This window comes from Saimiri boliviensis, chromosome 4 (assembly GCF_048565385.1).
Source record: "Saimiri boliviensis isolate mSaiBol1 chromosome 4, mSaiBol1.pri, whole genome shotgun sequence".
NCBI classification, from domain to species: Eukaryota; Metazoa; Chordata; class Mammalia; order Primates; family Cebidae; genus Saimiri; species Saimiri boliviensis.
Genome location: NC_133452.1, coordinates 158,355,853 through 158,373,110, shown reverse-complemented (window position 1 = coordinate 158,373,110; position 17,258 = coordinate 158,355,853). Strand labels below are relative to the sequence as shown.

Sequence of the window (17,258 nt, the reverse complement as noted above, 5' to 3'; positions counted from 1 at the left end):
TCCCAAAGCCCTCCCATTTAGAGGAGGGGCGGCCAGGCCCAGGAGAGAGATCAAAGGGTACTGCCAGTTTTAACTGTCTCAGTGTACCTAAGACTATCCTTTGTAAACTCTGATGCTATTAGAACCTCATGAGATGAGCAAGGCCTTACTGGATGGCACCATGTGACACCACAGCCCAATTAGGGTCTGGGGTTTCCCCCTACTTCTTTCTTTTCCCAAACAGTGACACACAAACTGGTGCACTGGCGTGACCTCAGGGACGTGCTAAGCCATACACCAGTGCTGCCCACTCCCACTGCTGAGTTTCTGACTCCGTGGGTCTGGAGTACAACCTGAAAACTCATTTCTAACAAGCTCCCAGGTAATGCTGCCGGTCCAGCCCCACATACTTAAGAACCATTGTTTCTTTGTTTGGTTTGGTTTGGTTTTTTGAGATGGAGTCTCGCTCTGTTGCCCTGGCTGGAGTGCAAAGGCATGACCTTGGCTCACTGCAACCTCCACCTCCCGGGTTCAAGCAATTCTCCTGCCGCAGCCTCCCGAGTAGCTGGGACTGCAGGCACACGTCACCACAGCCAGCTAATTTTTGTATTTTTGGTAGAGATGGGGTTTCGCCATTGGCCAGTCTGGTGTCAAACTCCTGGCCTCAGATAATCCACCTGCGTTGGCCTCCCAGAGTGCTGGGATTACATGTGTGAGCCACCATACCCAGCTTTTTTTTTTTTTTTTTTTTAAAAAAAACAAAAACAAAAAAACAGAATCCATCAAAGACAAGACCAGGGTATTTACGATGTGGCAAAATCTTCATCAGCTATGACACAAGCCACACAAAGGCAGGGAATTTTGTCTGTTCTGACACTGCTATATTCCTGGTGCCTAAATCGGTGGCTGGCATATGCTGGGGACTCAATCCATACCTGCTACATGAGTGAGTCGGTGGGCCCTGCGGCTGAAACTGGGGCCAGCGTGGGTGTCGGTGAGCAGGAACAGCTGCAGAAGCGCCAGCAACGACGGGAATGGCTGCTCAGGGCTCAACTGCCCTGGAAGGGAAGCCCAGCTTAATGACAATGACAATATACATGACGGAGACAACAAATGGCAGAGTGTTTAGCACATGGCCAGGGACGGAGGCAGCGCTTCACACACATTACTGCATTCAATCCTTATAGTAACGCAGTGAGGTCAGAACCACGACTTTCCTCATTTAAGAGATGAAGAAACAGGGTTTGGAGGGAAGTGATGTGGCCAAATCATCTAACTATGAAGTGGGCTTAAAAACCACGCTGAGGCCAGGCGCGGTGGCTCACGCCTGCAATCCCAGTACTTTGGGAGGCCGAGGTTGGCGGATCGTGAGGTCGAGAAATTGAGACCATCCTGGCCAACATGGTAAAACTCCGTCTATACTAGAAATACAAAAATTAGTCAGGTATGGTGGCAGGTGCCTGTAGTCCCAGCTACTGGGGAGGGTAAGGCAGGAGAAGCACTTGAGAACCCAAGAGGCAGGGGTTGCAGTGAGCCAAGATGGCACCACTGCACTCCAGCCTGAAGACAGAGCAAGATTCCATCTCAAATAAATAAATAAATAAATAATAATTAAAAAAAAAAAAACCACGATGAGAAGTTGATCCTGAGCAGAAAGTTGCTCTTAATTACCCAGTTGAGTCAATGATAAAAGCAAAACTTCCTTCCCTGAACTGCAGACTTTGACCCTTTCTTCTGCAAGTTAGAGAGGATTCTAGCAGCCAATTAATATCACGCCTGATCATTAAAAAGACAGGGCTTAGGTGGCCTGCACAGAGCACCACTAACAGTGGGAGCAGCAAAGCCCAGTTCTGGGGTGCCATGGGACGGTCAGGCATTCCAAAGTTAATCCAGCCAAGAGAAATCCACGGCTTTTAAAATGTACACCATATTTTAAAATTTAAATATGTACTATATATAGAAAATGCAAACATGATATCCTCTTCTGCCGTTTCTTCAAGACAGTGTGAAGACAATTTCTTTCTTTCTTTTGAGACAGAGTTTCGCTCTTGTTGCCCAGGCTGGAGTGCAGTGGCGCATTCTCAGCTCACCCCAACCTCTGCCTCCCGGGTTCAAGCGATTCTCCTACCTCAGCCTCCCGAGCAGCTTCGATTATAGGCATGTGCCACCACGCCTGGGCAATTTTTTGTATTTTTAGTAGAAACGGGGTTTCACCATGTTGGTCAGGCCGGTCTCAAACTCCTGACCTCAGGTGATCCACCCACCTTGGTCTCCCAAAGTGCTGGGATTACAGGTGTGAGCCACCACGCCCGGCCCCAGTATGGAGAGAATTTCAATTGTTGTTAACTGGGGATGCTACTGGCACCTAGGTGGGTGGAGGCCAGGGATCCTGCTAAATTTGCTACGGTCCACAGGACAGTTCGACACCAGAAAGAAGCACCTGACCCAAATGTCAACAGTGCTAGGATCCTGCTCTAGCGTAAAACCTCCTGAAGGCTCCTTTGTCCATCAAGTTTGGATGCCTAAGAAACTTTCTATTTCCTTATGGTCTTCATTGTCCTTTCTTCTCTTAGTTATTGAAGAAAATGTGTCATCTCCCCTGTCTCCTGATGAACTCTTTCAGGACCACGACCTCTTAGCCTCTGAAACTCCCAGAGTATCAGGAATTGCATTCTGCACAAAAGTGGGTATTCAGTAAGAGCCTGTCCAATAGGTTTGTTTCCTCTGAAGGAGGCAAAAATGCTGAAAGTTCAGATTTGATGAGTACTCAAGAGTTCCTACTATGGGGAGGGCGGGAGGGGAGGGAACTAAGGAACATTTCGTGTAAACGCTATCTCATTTAATCCTTCCAGCCAGTGAAGGAGAGAGGATCACTATTTTAGGTAACTACGGCTCATGGATGTAATTTATAAAAGGTCACACACTGGTAACTGGCAGAGCGTGTTTCTGGAGCCAGAGCTTCGAGTCCACACGTCTTCCATACCACACCACTGAGGTACGCACAGGTTTCCAAAGCTGAAAACCTTGCCTCCTACAGACTATTCCTAGAATTGGGATGTCTGAGATGCTAACAAGGAAAGCAGCAACGTGAAAGGTGGAAAACTTTGTTATTAGTGTGACTGCCACAAGTCTTGCTACCCAGCATAGCGACAAAATTAATCAATGGAAGGGGTGTTGCAAATTGGGTTTAAACACAAGTAATGTATTTAAAAATCAATTATAGAGATACTTAAAATTTACATGGCTCTTTCCTCCACAGGAGTATTCAAAGGCTCGTATGTCTAAACTTCAGGGTGCTATACCTTAAGAAAATAAATTGAAGATTTTCTTTTTTAATCAGCAAAATCAGACAGTTTAGGAAATCATGGCAAAAAGAGCTATCTTGGTTCAGGACATGACTATGTGATCTTTCTGGACGCACAGCCCTCTCCAGCTGGCTCTTTGCTTTGTGAGGTTGCAAACTGTGGGCTTTCTCACGGCAGCTGGGAGACGGGGCGAAGCATGTAATAAATAACATCTGATGGCTCGACTCTGCAAGCCCTGACAGTATCGATCCCCAAAAATCAACCTGATGAATTTGTCTCATTTTCATATTACAGAGGGAGAAGTGAAAATGATGGAAGGTGTCTGTGGCACCATGTTCAATTTCTTTCATGTGTAAGCTAAGGAGACCAGGTCTTGGCCTGCCACTGTTCATCAAGACTTCCACTATAACCCCTATGCCAAAGTCACATTTCCAGTGCTCAGCCTTAGCCCTCCCCAAAACCGGATGGCCTACAGTGTCACTTACAAGCACCCCATCCGTTCTAACTAACCATGCCTTCTATACCATGCACATCCCAGACACAGAAGTTGGCCTCACCCATCCTTCTAGCCCCCGAAGTCAAACATTTGGGAGTCAAAGGTCTTGTACTTTACTCCCTTAACTTGCCCTTCACTTCCACCTGCCTTTTCACACCATCACTGTTGCCATCCTGCCTCCAGACTCATCAGCTCTGTAACACCTGTACTCTAAAGAGTGTGCTCTGGTCCTCTGACTCATATTTCTGGCTCGGTCCACTTGGTTACCTGTGTTACAGGCAGGTCTAGATTCGACAGAATGAAAAGCTTTCCTATTGTTAAGGCAGAAAAACGACTCAAGGGTACCCAGCTAGTACTGGTGCCTGGCATGCAGCCGCCAAACCCACTTTGACTTCCTGGGCTTGGAGTCACAATTGCTTGGGGGGCTACTTCTTGTTTCACGTCTTTTAAGTTTTGGGTGACCTGTCTTTTCTGGGGGGAGGACAGGGCTAGCTCTGTCACCAGGGCTGGAGTATAGCAGCGCAATCTCAGCTATCTGCACCCTCTGCCTCCTGGGTTCAAGTGATTCTCCTGCCTCAGCCTCCCGAGTAGCTGGGATTACAGGCATGTGCCACACACCCTGCTAATTTTTGTACTTTAAGTAGAGACGAGGTTTCACCATGTTGGCCAAGATGGTCTCAATCTCTTGACCACATGATCCACCCGCCTTAGCCTCCAAAAGTGCTGGGATTACAGGCGTGAGCCACTGCGCCCGGCCTGGGTGACTCATCTTTGTACGGTTTGCCTTGGCTACAACCTGGAAGTCCACAGGTTTTGGAACCACAAGACCGAGCAAGAGGCTTGGGGGCCCTGGAGTCTGCAGGCCTGTTCGCTCCAACCGAGAAACAGCTGAGATGAGTACTGGGATGAGTATAACGCACGTGGATGCGGCTCCTGCCTTCACCTGGACAATCTAGTTTCAATAACCTTTCCCTGTGCTCAACTAGCGGCGCTTCCAGAATGTTTCCTCAGAAGATCTTAGCACTTCTCTGATTGAGGATAGGGATGGACTAGGGAATCTGTATCTGAATTCAGGTAAACTTGAGAAACACTGGATTCTTTCTTTTTGACAGGTATCTTGGGTTTTTAGTACTTAATACGATGCCAGAGACCACAGAGGACGAATACTACGAATAAACTGAGATTGTGGAGCCAGGCTCCTTGGGTTTAATTTCAGTTGCCCCACTTATTGGTGGAGCCCTGAGCCAGGCCATTAACCCCTGGTTGTCTGTTTCCCCGTGTGGAATAGGGATGATAATGATACCCACTTCATAGGTTGTTATGTGGATAATGTGCTAATGCGAGGAAAGCACTTAGTTTCATGCCCTCGATACATGCAGGCACTCGATACACATTAGCTATTATTATGCCATAGACCAGAGACTGCCGGGTGACAGCCCTTAAGCCAGATCTGGCCGAGAGACCTATTTTGTTTGGCCTGCGCAATTTCCTTTTAAATTGAGCCAACATTTTAAAACTGGTAAATTTGAGGCGTTTTGAGAAGGTTGAAGACCTGGCACAACACTGGGCCTGCTCTTCCCTCTCTGGCAGCCACCGCCTGCGCCCAGGTCCCAAGGCTTCCTTCTGATAGCACGTTTCTTCTTTGTTCAGGAAGAACCCCCACATCACTCAAACTTCCCAGTTAACTCCCTGCCTAGGAAGGCACCCCAATTCTAGATCCGTTTTGCCAACACATCCAACCTTCGGTCCAGCTGTTTCCCCATACCGATGACTCTAGTCCAGAATGCTGCCTCCTGACGCCAACCTTTCTGCCTGCCTGCCTGCCTTTGACTTCTGTTTCCCTGCCAGGAAGGGCCTCCTCAATCTTCCCTTTCCACCGACCCCAGTGGTTCCAACTGAGCACATTAAAAAAAAAAAAAAAAAAAAAAAAAATCCATGTCTTAATCTCACCCCCAGACATTCTGATTAGTCTGGGTGGGGCCTGGGTATCAGGATTTTTAAAAAGCGCCCCAGGAGAGTCAAGCGTGCGCCCTAATGTGCTCCGAGATTAACAACCACGGAGGCCTTGGCCTCCCCACCCCCACGGCCCAGCTGGAGTCCGGGGACTCTCACCTGCTCCTCCGGCACCTCCTGTCCACACCACACAACCGAGGACTGGATGAGTCTTGTTGTCTCCCAGCCGCCTGCCTAGTCTTCCTTGCAGATCAATTTGTGTTTAAAGCTTGTCTCCTCAACAGACTGTAAACTCAAGAGTGGGCGGCTCACACCTCATACCTCTGCAGCCCCGGCAGGGCTCATGGGGTGCCAAGCACATGGAAGGTGTCTAATGAACGCGCCTCTTCAGGTATCCGAGTCTACAGTGTGGCAGTCACTGCAGGTACCACGTGATGAAGAAGCAAGCGAGACCGATTTTCGGAGCTTACAGGTTTGGAGGAGTCAGTTGAGAACAGGAAAGATAGGATCCGAGGTGCTACGGAGAAGCAGCAGTAACCCGAGGGAAGGGAGAGGCCCAAGCCCCTGGGAAACCGGGGAGGCTGTGCCTACGCCTTCCCTTGATGTGGGCCGGTGGGTGGAGGGCCACAGAAGGAGCAAGGTGGAGAGGGGGCAGCCGCGGGCAACTCACCAGAGGGAAGCCGCGGTCGAGGGCGGCACCACACCATTGCAGCAGCCGAGGGAATGGGAAGCAGGACAGGAAAGGCAGCATTTCACCATCCCTTGATGCCAGGAAAAGGTGGTAATTAACTTGGTGAGTCCGGGAAGCAGCCACTGAAGGCGGCAAGGCTGCTTTTTTTCTAAGAGCCAGGCCGAGGGCAAGGTGAGGGGGAAGGGGAAGAACAGACAGAACGTAAAAAAGGAGGGGTGGGTCGCGCGCGGTGGCTCAGCTTGTAATCCCAGCACTTCCCGGAGGTGGGCGGATCACGAGATCAGGAAATCGAAATCGAGACCATCCCGGCCAACATGGTGAAACCCCATCTCTACTAAAACACAAAAAATTAGCTGGGTGTAGTGACTTAGGCCTGTAGTGCCAGCCACTTGGGCAGCTGAGGCAGGGGAATCGCTTGAATCTGGAAGGCAGAGGTTGCAGTGAGCTGAAACTGCACCACTGTACTCACCCTGGCGATAGAGCAAGACTCCATCTCAAAAAACAACAAAAAAGGAGGGGTGAGGAGATGAGAAGGGGAAAGGGAGGCCCAGAGGCAGGCTCCATTGCCTCTGGAGAGCAAGACAACCCCCTGCCCTGCCTCGATATACACACACTGGCAGGGGCTCCGAGTCTGGCAGGCCCAGGAGCCCAGACACCCTGATTCTTGCCATTCAGGCTTAAGCTATGGTTTACTGTACAGGAGTGAAATTCTGTTAATAGCGTCATTCATGCTAATAGTGCCGTTTTATTAACACATTTAATCACAGAAATAAAGGTTTTATTCATGACACTATCACTACTGATAGTACTACTATAAGAAGCTTATTCTTCTGTTCTTTCTCCCAAGTCAATGGGCAGCTTATAAAGAAATACAAAGACCCTAGACCCTAAAGACTGCATTAGGGGAGAGCCATTCCACGGTTTGCTTCTTCCCATCCTCAGCATGTTTAGAGAGGTGCAATGGGCTAAAATGAACAGTAAGGGCTACTTAAGAAAATAGATCAGGCCAGGAACGGTGGCTCACACCTGTAATCCCAGCACTTTGGGAAGCTCAGGAGTTCAAGACCAGCCTGGCCATCAATGGTGAAACACCGTCTCTAACAAAATACAAAAAAATTCGCCGGGTGTGGTGGTGCACACCTGTAATACCAGTTACTGGAGAGGCTGAGGCTGGCGAATGGCTTGAACCTGGGAGGCAGAGGTTGGGGTGAGCCGAGATGGCACCACTGCGCTCCAGCCTGCTGGGCGACAGAGCAAGACTTGGTCTCCAAAAAAAAGGGAAAGAAAAACCAAGATAATAGATCACAAAAGGACAGCCCATGAGATGGCTGTGGAAGGTAAGGGCAATTCCCCATGTTTCTACTTAACACATAATAATCCTTCTTATGTGCCAGACACTGGTCTAAGCACTTTACAAAAACTCATTTCAACTTCCTAACCCCATAAGGTAGACATTACCGTTGTTTCCAATTTACCGATGAGGAAATGAAAACAGAGGCCCAAGTTTCTTGCCCAAAGTCGCAGGGCTAGAAGAGCCAGAACAAGAACACAGGCACTCACTCCAGGCTAAGTGGCCCGACCTTACACTCAGCTACCCCTCAGTGCCCTTTAGGACAGAGTGCAGGTGATAAACACAGGCGTCTCCTCCTCTCCAAGGGGCTGCCAGATGCAGAAAGACACACAGGAGGCAGCGTGGGCCTCAGGGATGCTGCTCTGGTTATGTATCAGAAATGGAGCCCCAAAGCATCAGAAATGGGGAAGGGCAGAGTCGAACGAAAACATGTAGGTCCTGAGTTCACTGCCCGCTATTCTCAGAGTCCAGAGCTACCACCCTTGAGGATCATAAAAACTAGAGCAGAGAGAGGCTCTCCTCAGCAGCAAGTCAAGAGCAACTGGCCTGGAGGACCCAAGGCATTCAAGTCCTCCACTCTCTAAGACAAACTCTACTTCGCCAAAAAACTTTCCGGAGGAAATCAGCTTCACTGACTGTTAGACCGTATCTACACTGGACACCTTTCTGGTTTGTGGATAACAGATAAGCCATATATCCCTGTCCCTAATGAGTCAGTGCACTACAGCCATGTTAGATTATGTTTCACTTTCAGGCCTCAGGGCTTGAAGCAATTCTATTTTTAAGCTTTCTCAGTTCCAAAAAGGAAAAAAGGCATTTTAAGGAAATTTAGCTTTGGCCAAAGGAATGACAACTTTCTCTCAAAGAGTTAACTGATTACCCGCTTTGCTAAAGCAGAAATTACGGAGCTAACCACAGAGGAAGAACACCCTGTTCAATGGCTGGGCCAGGGCTGGGGACCTTTGGAAGCCATGACAGTCACTCAGGACATGGATGGCCCAGGACAAAACCCCCTATTACTACCAGAGGGGCACTGTCTATCCCCTAGAAAGTTGCAAAAATCCTTTCCAATTCTATTCCCTATAAAGCATGTTTTACTTTTTGAGCAACAGAAATTATAATAATCACAGAAGATAAATTTGCAAATATCAAATAAATCTTTAAAAATACTATCATGTTTTGAAGAGTCAGTCATTCTTTCATTTTTTAAAGAATTCCCTTTCATTTAACAACCAAAGTAGGCTTGCTTATTTTGTATCTTGGGGAATAGGTCATTAACTCCACAGCCAGCTGCTTAAAGGACACTTCTTCATGTGCACCTTTCAAAACCAAAATGTAACCACTCCTGATGGAAATCTAAAATGTGTTCTGCACACCCCAATTTTCCCATGTAGGGCCCATAAGACACAGTTAACCTTCTCTTGGTGAATGAGGCTTCTAAGAATTCAAGAGTCTCCAGTTTCAGTTCTGGCTTTGCCACTAGCAAAGACCTGTGACCTTGGGCAAGTAATTTAACAGCACTGGGCCTGAATTTCCTCTCCTGCAAAATGAAGGGGATTGGGCAGATCAGGACTCTGGTGCCTTACAGCTCTCAAACATTACAATTCCACGACCAGTGTAAATACCGACTATTGTCCATGCCAACCCGAAGTATTGTTCTCAGGGACTGTCAAGTTCTAAGAATGTTGTCTGGACCATACCAATGGCCCCAGACAGTTGGGCTACAGTAATAGAAAGCAGACTAAAGTCAATTATTTTTTATTCTTTTTATCCCCTTCCTGTTCCATCAGCGGTCAATTCTCACTGCTTTCCACCTCGAGATGACATGAACCCTGCCTTAGTTTACAAAGCTAAGTGGGGACCTGTGTTAGTTACTCAGATTCTTCAGCAAAGCAAAGCGCATCTGGGCTTTGTGATATAATCTGGCAACCAGTGGCCTTTATCACTTCTTCAAAGTTACATTGCATTGGATAGGAGAGTATTTGAGGGCAAAATTGTATTTTTTAAAAGTTATATTGTAGATAAATACGGTGGCCATAAGACTGACCCCCAGTTAGGGCTGGGGAAAGAATGCATTCTTGAATTCCAAAAACACATTGCTTTTAGAGGAGAGGGTTTGAAATAAGTGTGAGCAGAAAATAAATCAGTTTCCCTCTTAGTGAAACAAAAACGAGGTGTGTTATCCCCCTATAATAACCCCTGCTCTTCAGGTTTCCTGTCCAAAGGCAGTTGTTGCTTTTCCGTACGTTCTGTTGTATAACTTTTCTTTGTGGAAGACACATTTTCCTAGTCACTTTTTGAAGCCAAAGAGAGGGTCAGGGTAGGAGGAAGGAAGATACTATTAGTGGTTTCCTATATTTACCTCTTTCCCAGTTATCTTCCCTTGTTAAGTCTCATGAAAAATGATTAGTAGAAAAAATGCTTTTTAGCAATTGCAAATACAGTTCCTGAAACATTCTGTTATAACTAATAACAAGAATGAAAATACACATTAAACCACATACTTCGTACCTCAAAGAACTCAGGGACATTCCCCCTCTTTAAGAAACAAAATTTTGAAATCTACCTTCTTAACCATGCACCATTTCAAGTGGTTTCATGGAAATCTATCAGGGACTTGGTGAGCATAGGCAACTGATTTTCACCCATCCTACTTAAAACTGTTAATAGAAAATAGATGGTTAAAAGGGAATCGAAGTTGGTTAGCTTGGGAAAGTAGATGTAAACTGCTCCTACAAATGGAATAACGTTTAAATCAGGTTAAGTTAGGAAAACCAGCCAAAAAATTAACTATGAATACTTAAAGCTATTTGCCAAATGAGTCCACGTCCCTAAGAAAGAGGTTAAAGGTATGGATGAAATACTTTTGCAGATGGCATTAAAGACAGAAGAGTTAAAGGAAAACTACTGCTTTATGTATTTCTAAGAAACCGCAATAAAAGCTTTTACACCATCTTTCGGTCTCCAGGTATTTTTATTTATTCATGTCTAGGCTTAGACTATTATTTTCTGTTTTCAAGTTCGCTTTACACAGCACAACATTAATCTCAGAACCCACTCTTCCAAGTAATACACAAGGCGGTGATTTATAGAAAAACAAAAAAATTCTTTCCTCTTCACAATCTGGAGTTCTTCAGCTCAGTGCCATATTTAAGGGTGCTTTGTTTCAGAGGATGATTAGAGTGGCGCCCTTGGTACTGATTATAGTGGAGCTATTTGTACTGCCCAAGTCTGGGCACCGCATTATATTAAAACTTCCATTTTGGGGTATGTAGTGACTAAAAATTGTTTCCCAGCTTAAACTTGGCATCAACCATATATCTCAGCAGAAGCAAGATTATTGAGTATAGAACCACAGGAACCCAGCACTTTTCTTTTTATACTTGTGAAGGAAAAGAGACCCTGCTGAAATAGCACCTATGGTTCCTCCATTCTTAGATGAAAATTTCAAGCATTGAGGGCTCTTTCCCAAAGTATAATCAGTAGGTTGCCATGACTGTGACAGGCCATCATCTCTTGCATTACTAGATCCCAAATTTTCTAGAATAAAATCATTTTAGCTTCTTTTTAGAAGCAGCAGCGGAAAATGATGAAGCCTTGTCTGCTCCATTGAATAGCACTTCTGACTATGGTTTCTCTGGAGTTCCTACATTTCCAACCGTTCCCCAACTAAAACGGAATTTATGTAATGCATGTCTCCGACATGGTGAAGATTGAGAGTTTCAGCTCTAACAAAAGCCACTAAGCATGAACTGCACCCAAAAGTTGGCAGGGCTGTGGAATCATGGACAGGGTACAACTCAGGCAAAAAAGTGAGGATGACACAGCCTTAACCTGTCACAAGTCAAGGCATATGCTTGGGAGTTCAGCATCACAATACATAGCCATGTCTTACTGAAATGCCCCTATTTTACCCCTAGGATGTCCATGTTTTATATGTTTAAAAACCCAAATTAATTGGGCATAAATAATTACATATGACTTTCAAGTCTTTTTTAACAGTTCTGTTCATATATGTCAACAAAGGGACCAAGTGCACCTGGCCTTACACTATGTCGCTAAGTGAGAAAAAAATTAACATTTGTATAATAAATATGAATTGCCCTGGGTGTCTACTTTTGGCCAGGCTCCGCGCTAAGCATTTTGCCTGCATTACCGCACTCAACTCTTCCAAAGAACCTTAAAGGTGACACTGTTATTGTCCCTATGTTACAGAAGAAGAAACTGAGAGATTATTTGCCAAGGGACATATAATTTATAAATAACAGATGCTTTACAGCTGGGAAAGTAGTACTCATATTTTCCCCCCCATTGAAAAAAAGGTGAAGAAGTAAGTTTCTTCTGGTTAAATTCTTAGGTATTCTTGAGACTGAACTTGGGATCAGAACCAGATGGGTCTGCAACTCTGGCCACCTGAACTTTTCAACCTCTTCTTGGACACAGAGTGTTCAGATGGTCTTTGTTCAGCCAATCACTTAGCTTTCCCCATTCTCTCCTTCCTGCTTAGGGAAAGAGTTATCAACAAAATTCAAAATTCAAAGACTTATGTGTAAGTCTAATATAATTTTGAGAAGAAAAACAATAAATCTATACTCAGTGCTTTGTATACACTGACTAGATAAATTTCCTACATCGTCCCAGAAGAAATTGCTCTTTTTTTTTTTTTTTTTTTTTTTTTTGAGCCGGAGTTTCGCTCTTGTTACCCAGGCTGGAGTGCAATCAATGGTGCGATCTCCGCTCACCGCAACCTCCTCCTCCTGGGTTCGAGCAACTCTCCTGCCTCAGCCTCCTGAGTAGCTGGGACTACAGGCGCGCACCACCATGCTCGGCTAATTTTTTGTATGTTTAGTAGAGACGGGGTTTCACCGTGTTGACCAGGATGGTCTTGATGTCTGGACCTCGTGATCCACCAGCCTTGGCTTTCCAAAGTGCTGGGATTATAGGCATGAGTCACCGCGCCCAGCCTGCTTTTTTTTTTTTTTTTTTTTTGAGAGGGAGTCTCACTTTGTCACTAGGCTGGAGTACGGTGATGTGATCTTGGCTCACTGCAACCTCCGCCTCCCAGGTCCAAGCGATTCTCCTGCCTCAGCCTCCCTGAGTAGCTGGGACCACAGGTGCTGCCAGCATGCACATAATTCAAGCCACTCTGGAGGTGGAGGCAGAATTGCTTGAATCCGAGAGGTGGAGGTTGCAGTGAGCCGAGATCACGCCACTGCACTCCAGCCTGAACAACATAGCGAGACTTCATCTCAAAAAAAAAAGGAAAAACCAGGGTAGATAACCAATGATTCAGCATACATTGCAATCTTATATATAAAAAAATTTCTGAATATGTATACGAGTAATATTTACATTCCTGTAATGAAAAATCTTTTGTGTGCACACAAACTCAAAAGGATATTATTACTGAAATAATAATTTCATGTCAAGGAGCCTAAAGTTTTGAAAAAGTTTTGAAATAGGAAGATGATGAGGATTAATTTTGTATACTTTAAATACTTAAATACAATGAACGATATGTAATAAACTTGGCTAGAAAGATAGTCAAGGGACTTGGCCCGACAAGCACTGTTAAGATTTTTTAAAAAGCCATTTGATGGTCTCATAATTTTCCATTATCAAACTACCCCCCATAAATCTGTGAATCTAATCCAAGAAGTATGTCAATAGCTAGTTGTTTAAGGTTGGGTTTATGAAATAGTAACAGAACTGTGCAGGGGTCAAATATGCTTAAAATATGCCCAAACATGCTTCGGTGAAGTCAGTAAGAGTACTTGAAGCTAATAAAAGCATGGCATATTCTTGTGACTGAAAACCCAGCACACCGGATACTGTTATGTGTAAGCAGGTACAGTGCTCCGTTTCCCCCCTGCTGGCAGACCCTCGTCACTAAAAAAACGATGAGCTTCTTTGACTAGACTACATCACACATGCCCAGCAAGTATCTCTGGGGGTTGAAAGCAGTTAAGATCGAACCTAGGGAGAAATTGGGCACAGAAAGGAAATTTTAAAATGCCAAATTATTCCCAAACCCATCCCACTGCCCTAAGTGCTGCCTATGTGCTGACTTTCTTAAAGACTCCCGCAAAATCTTGATTCTCCGAAAATTAAACCCATTTGGAGCTGAGACAAGGTGAGGTCCACGCCTGGTATGATCAGGCTACTATGGATCTCACCGAGTCTGGTTCGGTTCTAGCCCCGTGGAGGCCAAGCCTCACCACGAGGGTGAAGACCCGGAGGCATGGAGGAAGGGAATGAAGGCGAGAAAAGGAGAAAGGGGGAGACCTCCGGGCCACACTTCTTTCTAGTACCAACAAAAAGAGAAGCCGCATACTGACCTAAATCATCTCTCAAAGGCGCTTTATAAATTACAGGGACAAAGGGAGGGGGTGGCGGGTGGCCGGGGAATCCTACGGACACCCTACCCTCTGACCCGCCCCCCTCCCCCTCCAGCACAAGGGAAAGAACACAGAAAACAGAGCTCAACTCGGCCATTGGCGACAAGCCCCCTCCGGTTTTCTATCGCCCATCCATTCGTCCCCTAGAAAAAAAATCCACGTAAACACCACAGCCACCCCCTGGGGCAGACACTCCCGCTCCGAGGTTCCTAGAACAGGAGGCCGGGGCATTTACTTAGTTAGATTTTTCTTGCTTACTCATTTCCCTCGAGCACCCAACCCCCCGTTCCCACTCCAAAACCCCGCTCAACCGCCTACCCTCACCGCTCCAGCCCCCAACAGAATTCGGTGCCCCCGCGGCGTCGGCGGCCCCCGAGCCGTCCCGGTCACTAACCTGCTGCTGTAAGGGCATTTCCGAAACCAGCCTAGCTCCAGGGGGAGGTGGGGGACCGGCTGGAGAGGGGGCCCGGAGGGCCGAAGAGACCGGCGGCGCCGGGCGAGGGCGGGCGCCGGTGGGGGGGTGGGGAGAGGAGAGGGAGGGTGGCGGTGCCGGGGACGGGTGCGAGGGCGCCGGGACCGTCCCAGGCCAGGGAGCCGGCGAGCAGGAGGAAGTGGGTGCCCCCCTCTCCCCCTCCAGCGCCCCCTCCCGCCGCCGCCTCCTCCCCAGTCACAGGCGCGTCCTCCGCGCACGTGTGCGAAACGTCACCGGCGGGTCCCGGAGAGAGGGACAGACCCAGGCGGCGGGACGGGAACCGGCTGCCCCCGCCCTCCGTCGCCGGAGGGCGGAGAGGGGGACAGGGCGGGGTAGGAAGGGGCAAGTGGAGAGGCGGGTCAAGGGCAGGCCCGGGGCCCGGCGAGGAAGGCCTGGGCACTCGGGCCACGCGGGCGCCGCCGCTGCCACCGCCAGGATGCGCCCAGGCCGGAGCGCCAGCCCGCGAGCCCCTCACCCCAGAGAGCCCACGCCCCAGTCCGCACCCGGCTTCCAGCCCCACCTCTCCCACGCCCGACTCCCCTCCACCTCCCCCAGCCCCTTTGTTGCCGGGAGTTACAGATCCTAAAATGTGTCAAGCGCAGCCCCGCCGATCCCCTGCGCTCGGAGCACGCCGCAGGGACCCCCGGCCGCCATCGGGCCTCCGAGGCCGGCTGGGGGCGTGCACCCCAAGAGTCCCCCGGTTTCCACCCCTCGGAGCCCCCCGCACCCCGGTTCACTACTCCCTCCCCCACCCCCTTCTCCATCCGGGGCGTGACCCCTTCCTACGCCCGAGAAAGAGGAAGCTTCGAGTTGGAGGGGAAGGGACAGTGGGGGTAGGGAAAAGTGCAGGGAAAGAAGAGGGGGGCCGAGAAAAGTTTCGGAGTGTCGGATGTGGTTCGCGCCAAGGCAACCCCCGCCGCCCCGCGCGCCTGGCCGAGCCCCCCGACCCTCCTGGCGCTGGGGAGAGCACTCAGGTCCACAATGAACCCTCGCCGGAGGGGCAGCCCCCGAGGCCCACGATGCTCGCCCTGCCGCGCGCCCACGACCCGCGCGGTGCAAGCCCACCTCCCGCCTGGGCCGGGGACGGTGGGGAGGAAGGGGATTACCGGAGGGCCGCCGCCGCCGCTGCCGCCGCGTCCCAGTGCTGGTGGCTGCTGCAGCAGCCCGGCTCTGCTGGAGGGTCCGTGCGGCGTGGTGTAGAGGAGGCTGCCGGCGGTCTGCTCCGCGCCGGGGGCACTGGGGAGGAGGGGGCCGGCGGCGACGGCGCCGCCGTGGAGGGAGGAGGAACAGGAGGTGGTGGAAGTGTTCGTGGTGAGGATCTGGATGTACGCGCCCGGGGCGGCGGCGGCGAAGCCGGGGCTGGCTAGCAGTGCCCTTTTGTCCATGGAGGCTGCAGCGGCGGCGGCGACGACAGCCGCCCCCTCCCCACCCCCGGCGGTCACCAGGTACGGCTCCAGAGCGGGCTGGATCCCCTTTCTCATCTCTCGCTCCTGCTCTTTTTAGTGTTACGGTATATTAATGTATTTTTTCAATTTCTTTATTATTTGCGGTCGGAGTTTCCAAGTCTCTCCTCCTTCTCTCCTCCCCGCCCGGCGCTTCCGAGCCCCCTCTCTCTCTTTTCTTTTTATTTTTCCGCACCGCACAGGCCCCGGGGGCCAAAAATAATCGGGGCTCTGGAGAGAGGAGGGTCCCGGTCGCACGGATATCGGGCCCCAAACGGGGATGGAGGCGTCGGGGGCGGCCGATGCAACGGATTGCGAGGCGGCGGCGGCAGCCCGGGTGCTGCGGCCGGCAGCTGAAAAATGGCTCCAGGAAGCTGCTGCTGACAATGAATGAAGGGATACGGTTTACGCGCCAAGGTCCTCCCGCGAAACTCAGATTTCCCGCCGGCTTTTCAAACCATATTTGCATATCCCCGCCCCTCAACCCGCCGAGGACCGTTTCCACAGCCCATTGGGCCTCTGTCTTTTTAATTCAGTCCCAATCCTGGAGCAGGGCCGCGACTTGCTGGTTTCCATTGGCCGCCGTGCATTATGGTTACCGGGGCGACAGGGACCCTATTTGCATAGCTCTCCTTGATTGGCTGGGAGAAGAGCAGTTTTTTTAGGGGGTGGGGCAAAGACGTTCCTTCTCTCCCACGGAAGACCACGCCTGGCCTAGGCTCCGCCCCTGTCCCCGCCCGCCCGCCGGGCCGGCGCTACTGACCTGGGCAGGGACTCCGCGCCCCGCAGACTCAGTGTAGATCTAGTCTAGAGCGCAAGTTTCGCTTTTGGGAATTGTCAAGGTGACTAAGGGGACACTCTTTTTCCTTTGACCAGTCAGTGCAATATACGAACGACAGCAGGAGATTCTTCCAAATATGTGCCAAAAGCAAGTTGGACCATGCGGCCGATGCCTGGCAGGTGGAAAAGGAGCCCTTTAAATCGTGGGCTTCTCCCTTCCTGAAATCCAACCAATGACAAGGCGAGAGCTGATCCCGAGGTCGGGGCTGACAGACAGAAGCATGTGGGCAGGCAGAATCGTGGGGGCAGAAGGTTCAGCAGACGCGGTTGCGGGCACCAGTTAACATTCCAGATCATTCCCAGTACCTTCATTATTGGCCTGGATAGGGGT

At 49.3% G+C, this 17,258-nt stretch overlaps 1 protein-coding gene across 3 annotated transcripts in view; it reads right to left on the bottom strand.

Moving 5' to 3' along the window:
• The window catches only part of E2F3 (E2F transcription factor 3), a 96,000-nt gene extending 79,521 nt beyond the window's left edge, over positions 1 to 16,479 (bottom strand). The window contains exon 1 of one of the 3 annotated variants that reach the window (XM_039462733.1): positions 15,752 to 16,479. In XM_039462733.1, coding sequence (XP_039318667.1) covers positions 15,752 to 16,126 — 375 coding nt within the window. In that variant the 5' untranslated portion in view covers positions 16,127 to 16,479. Of the gene's footprint in view, positions 1 to 14,567; positions 14,813 to 15,751 lie in introns of those variants that run through there. The other 2 variants (XM_074398504.1, XM_010338016.3) reach the window with 2 other exon arrangements.
• Positions 16,480 to 17,258: the final 779 nt, after the last annotated feature.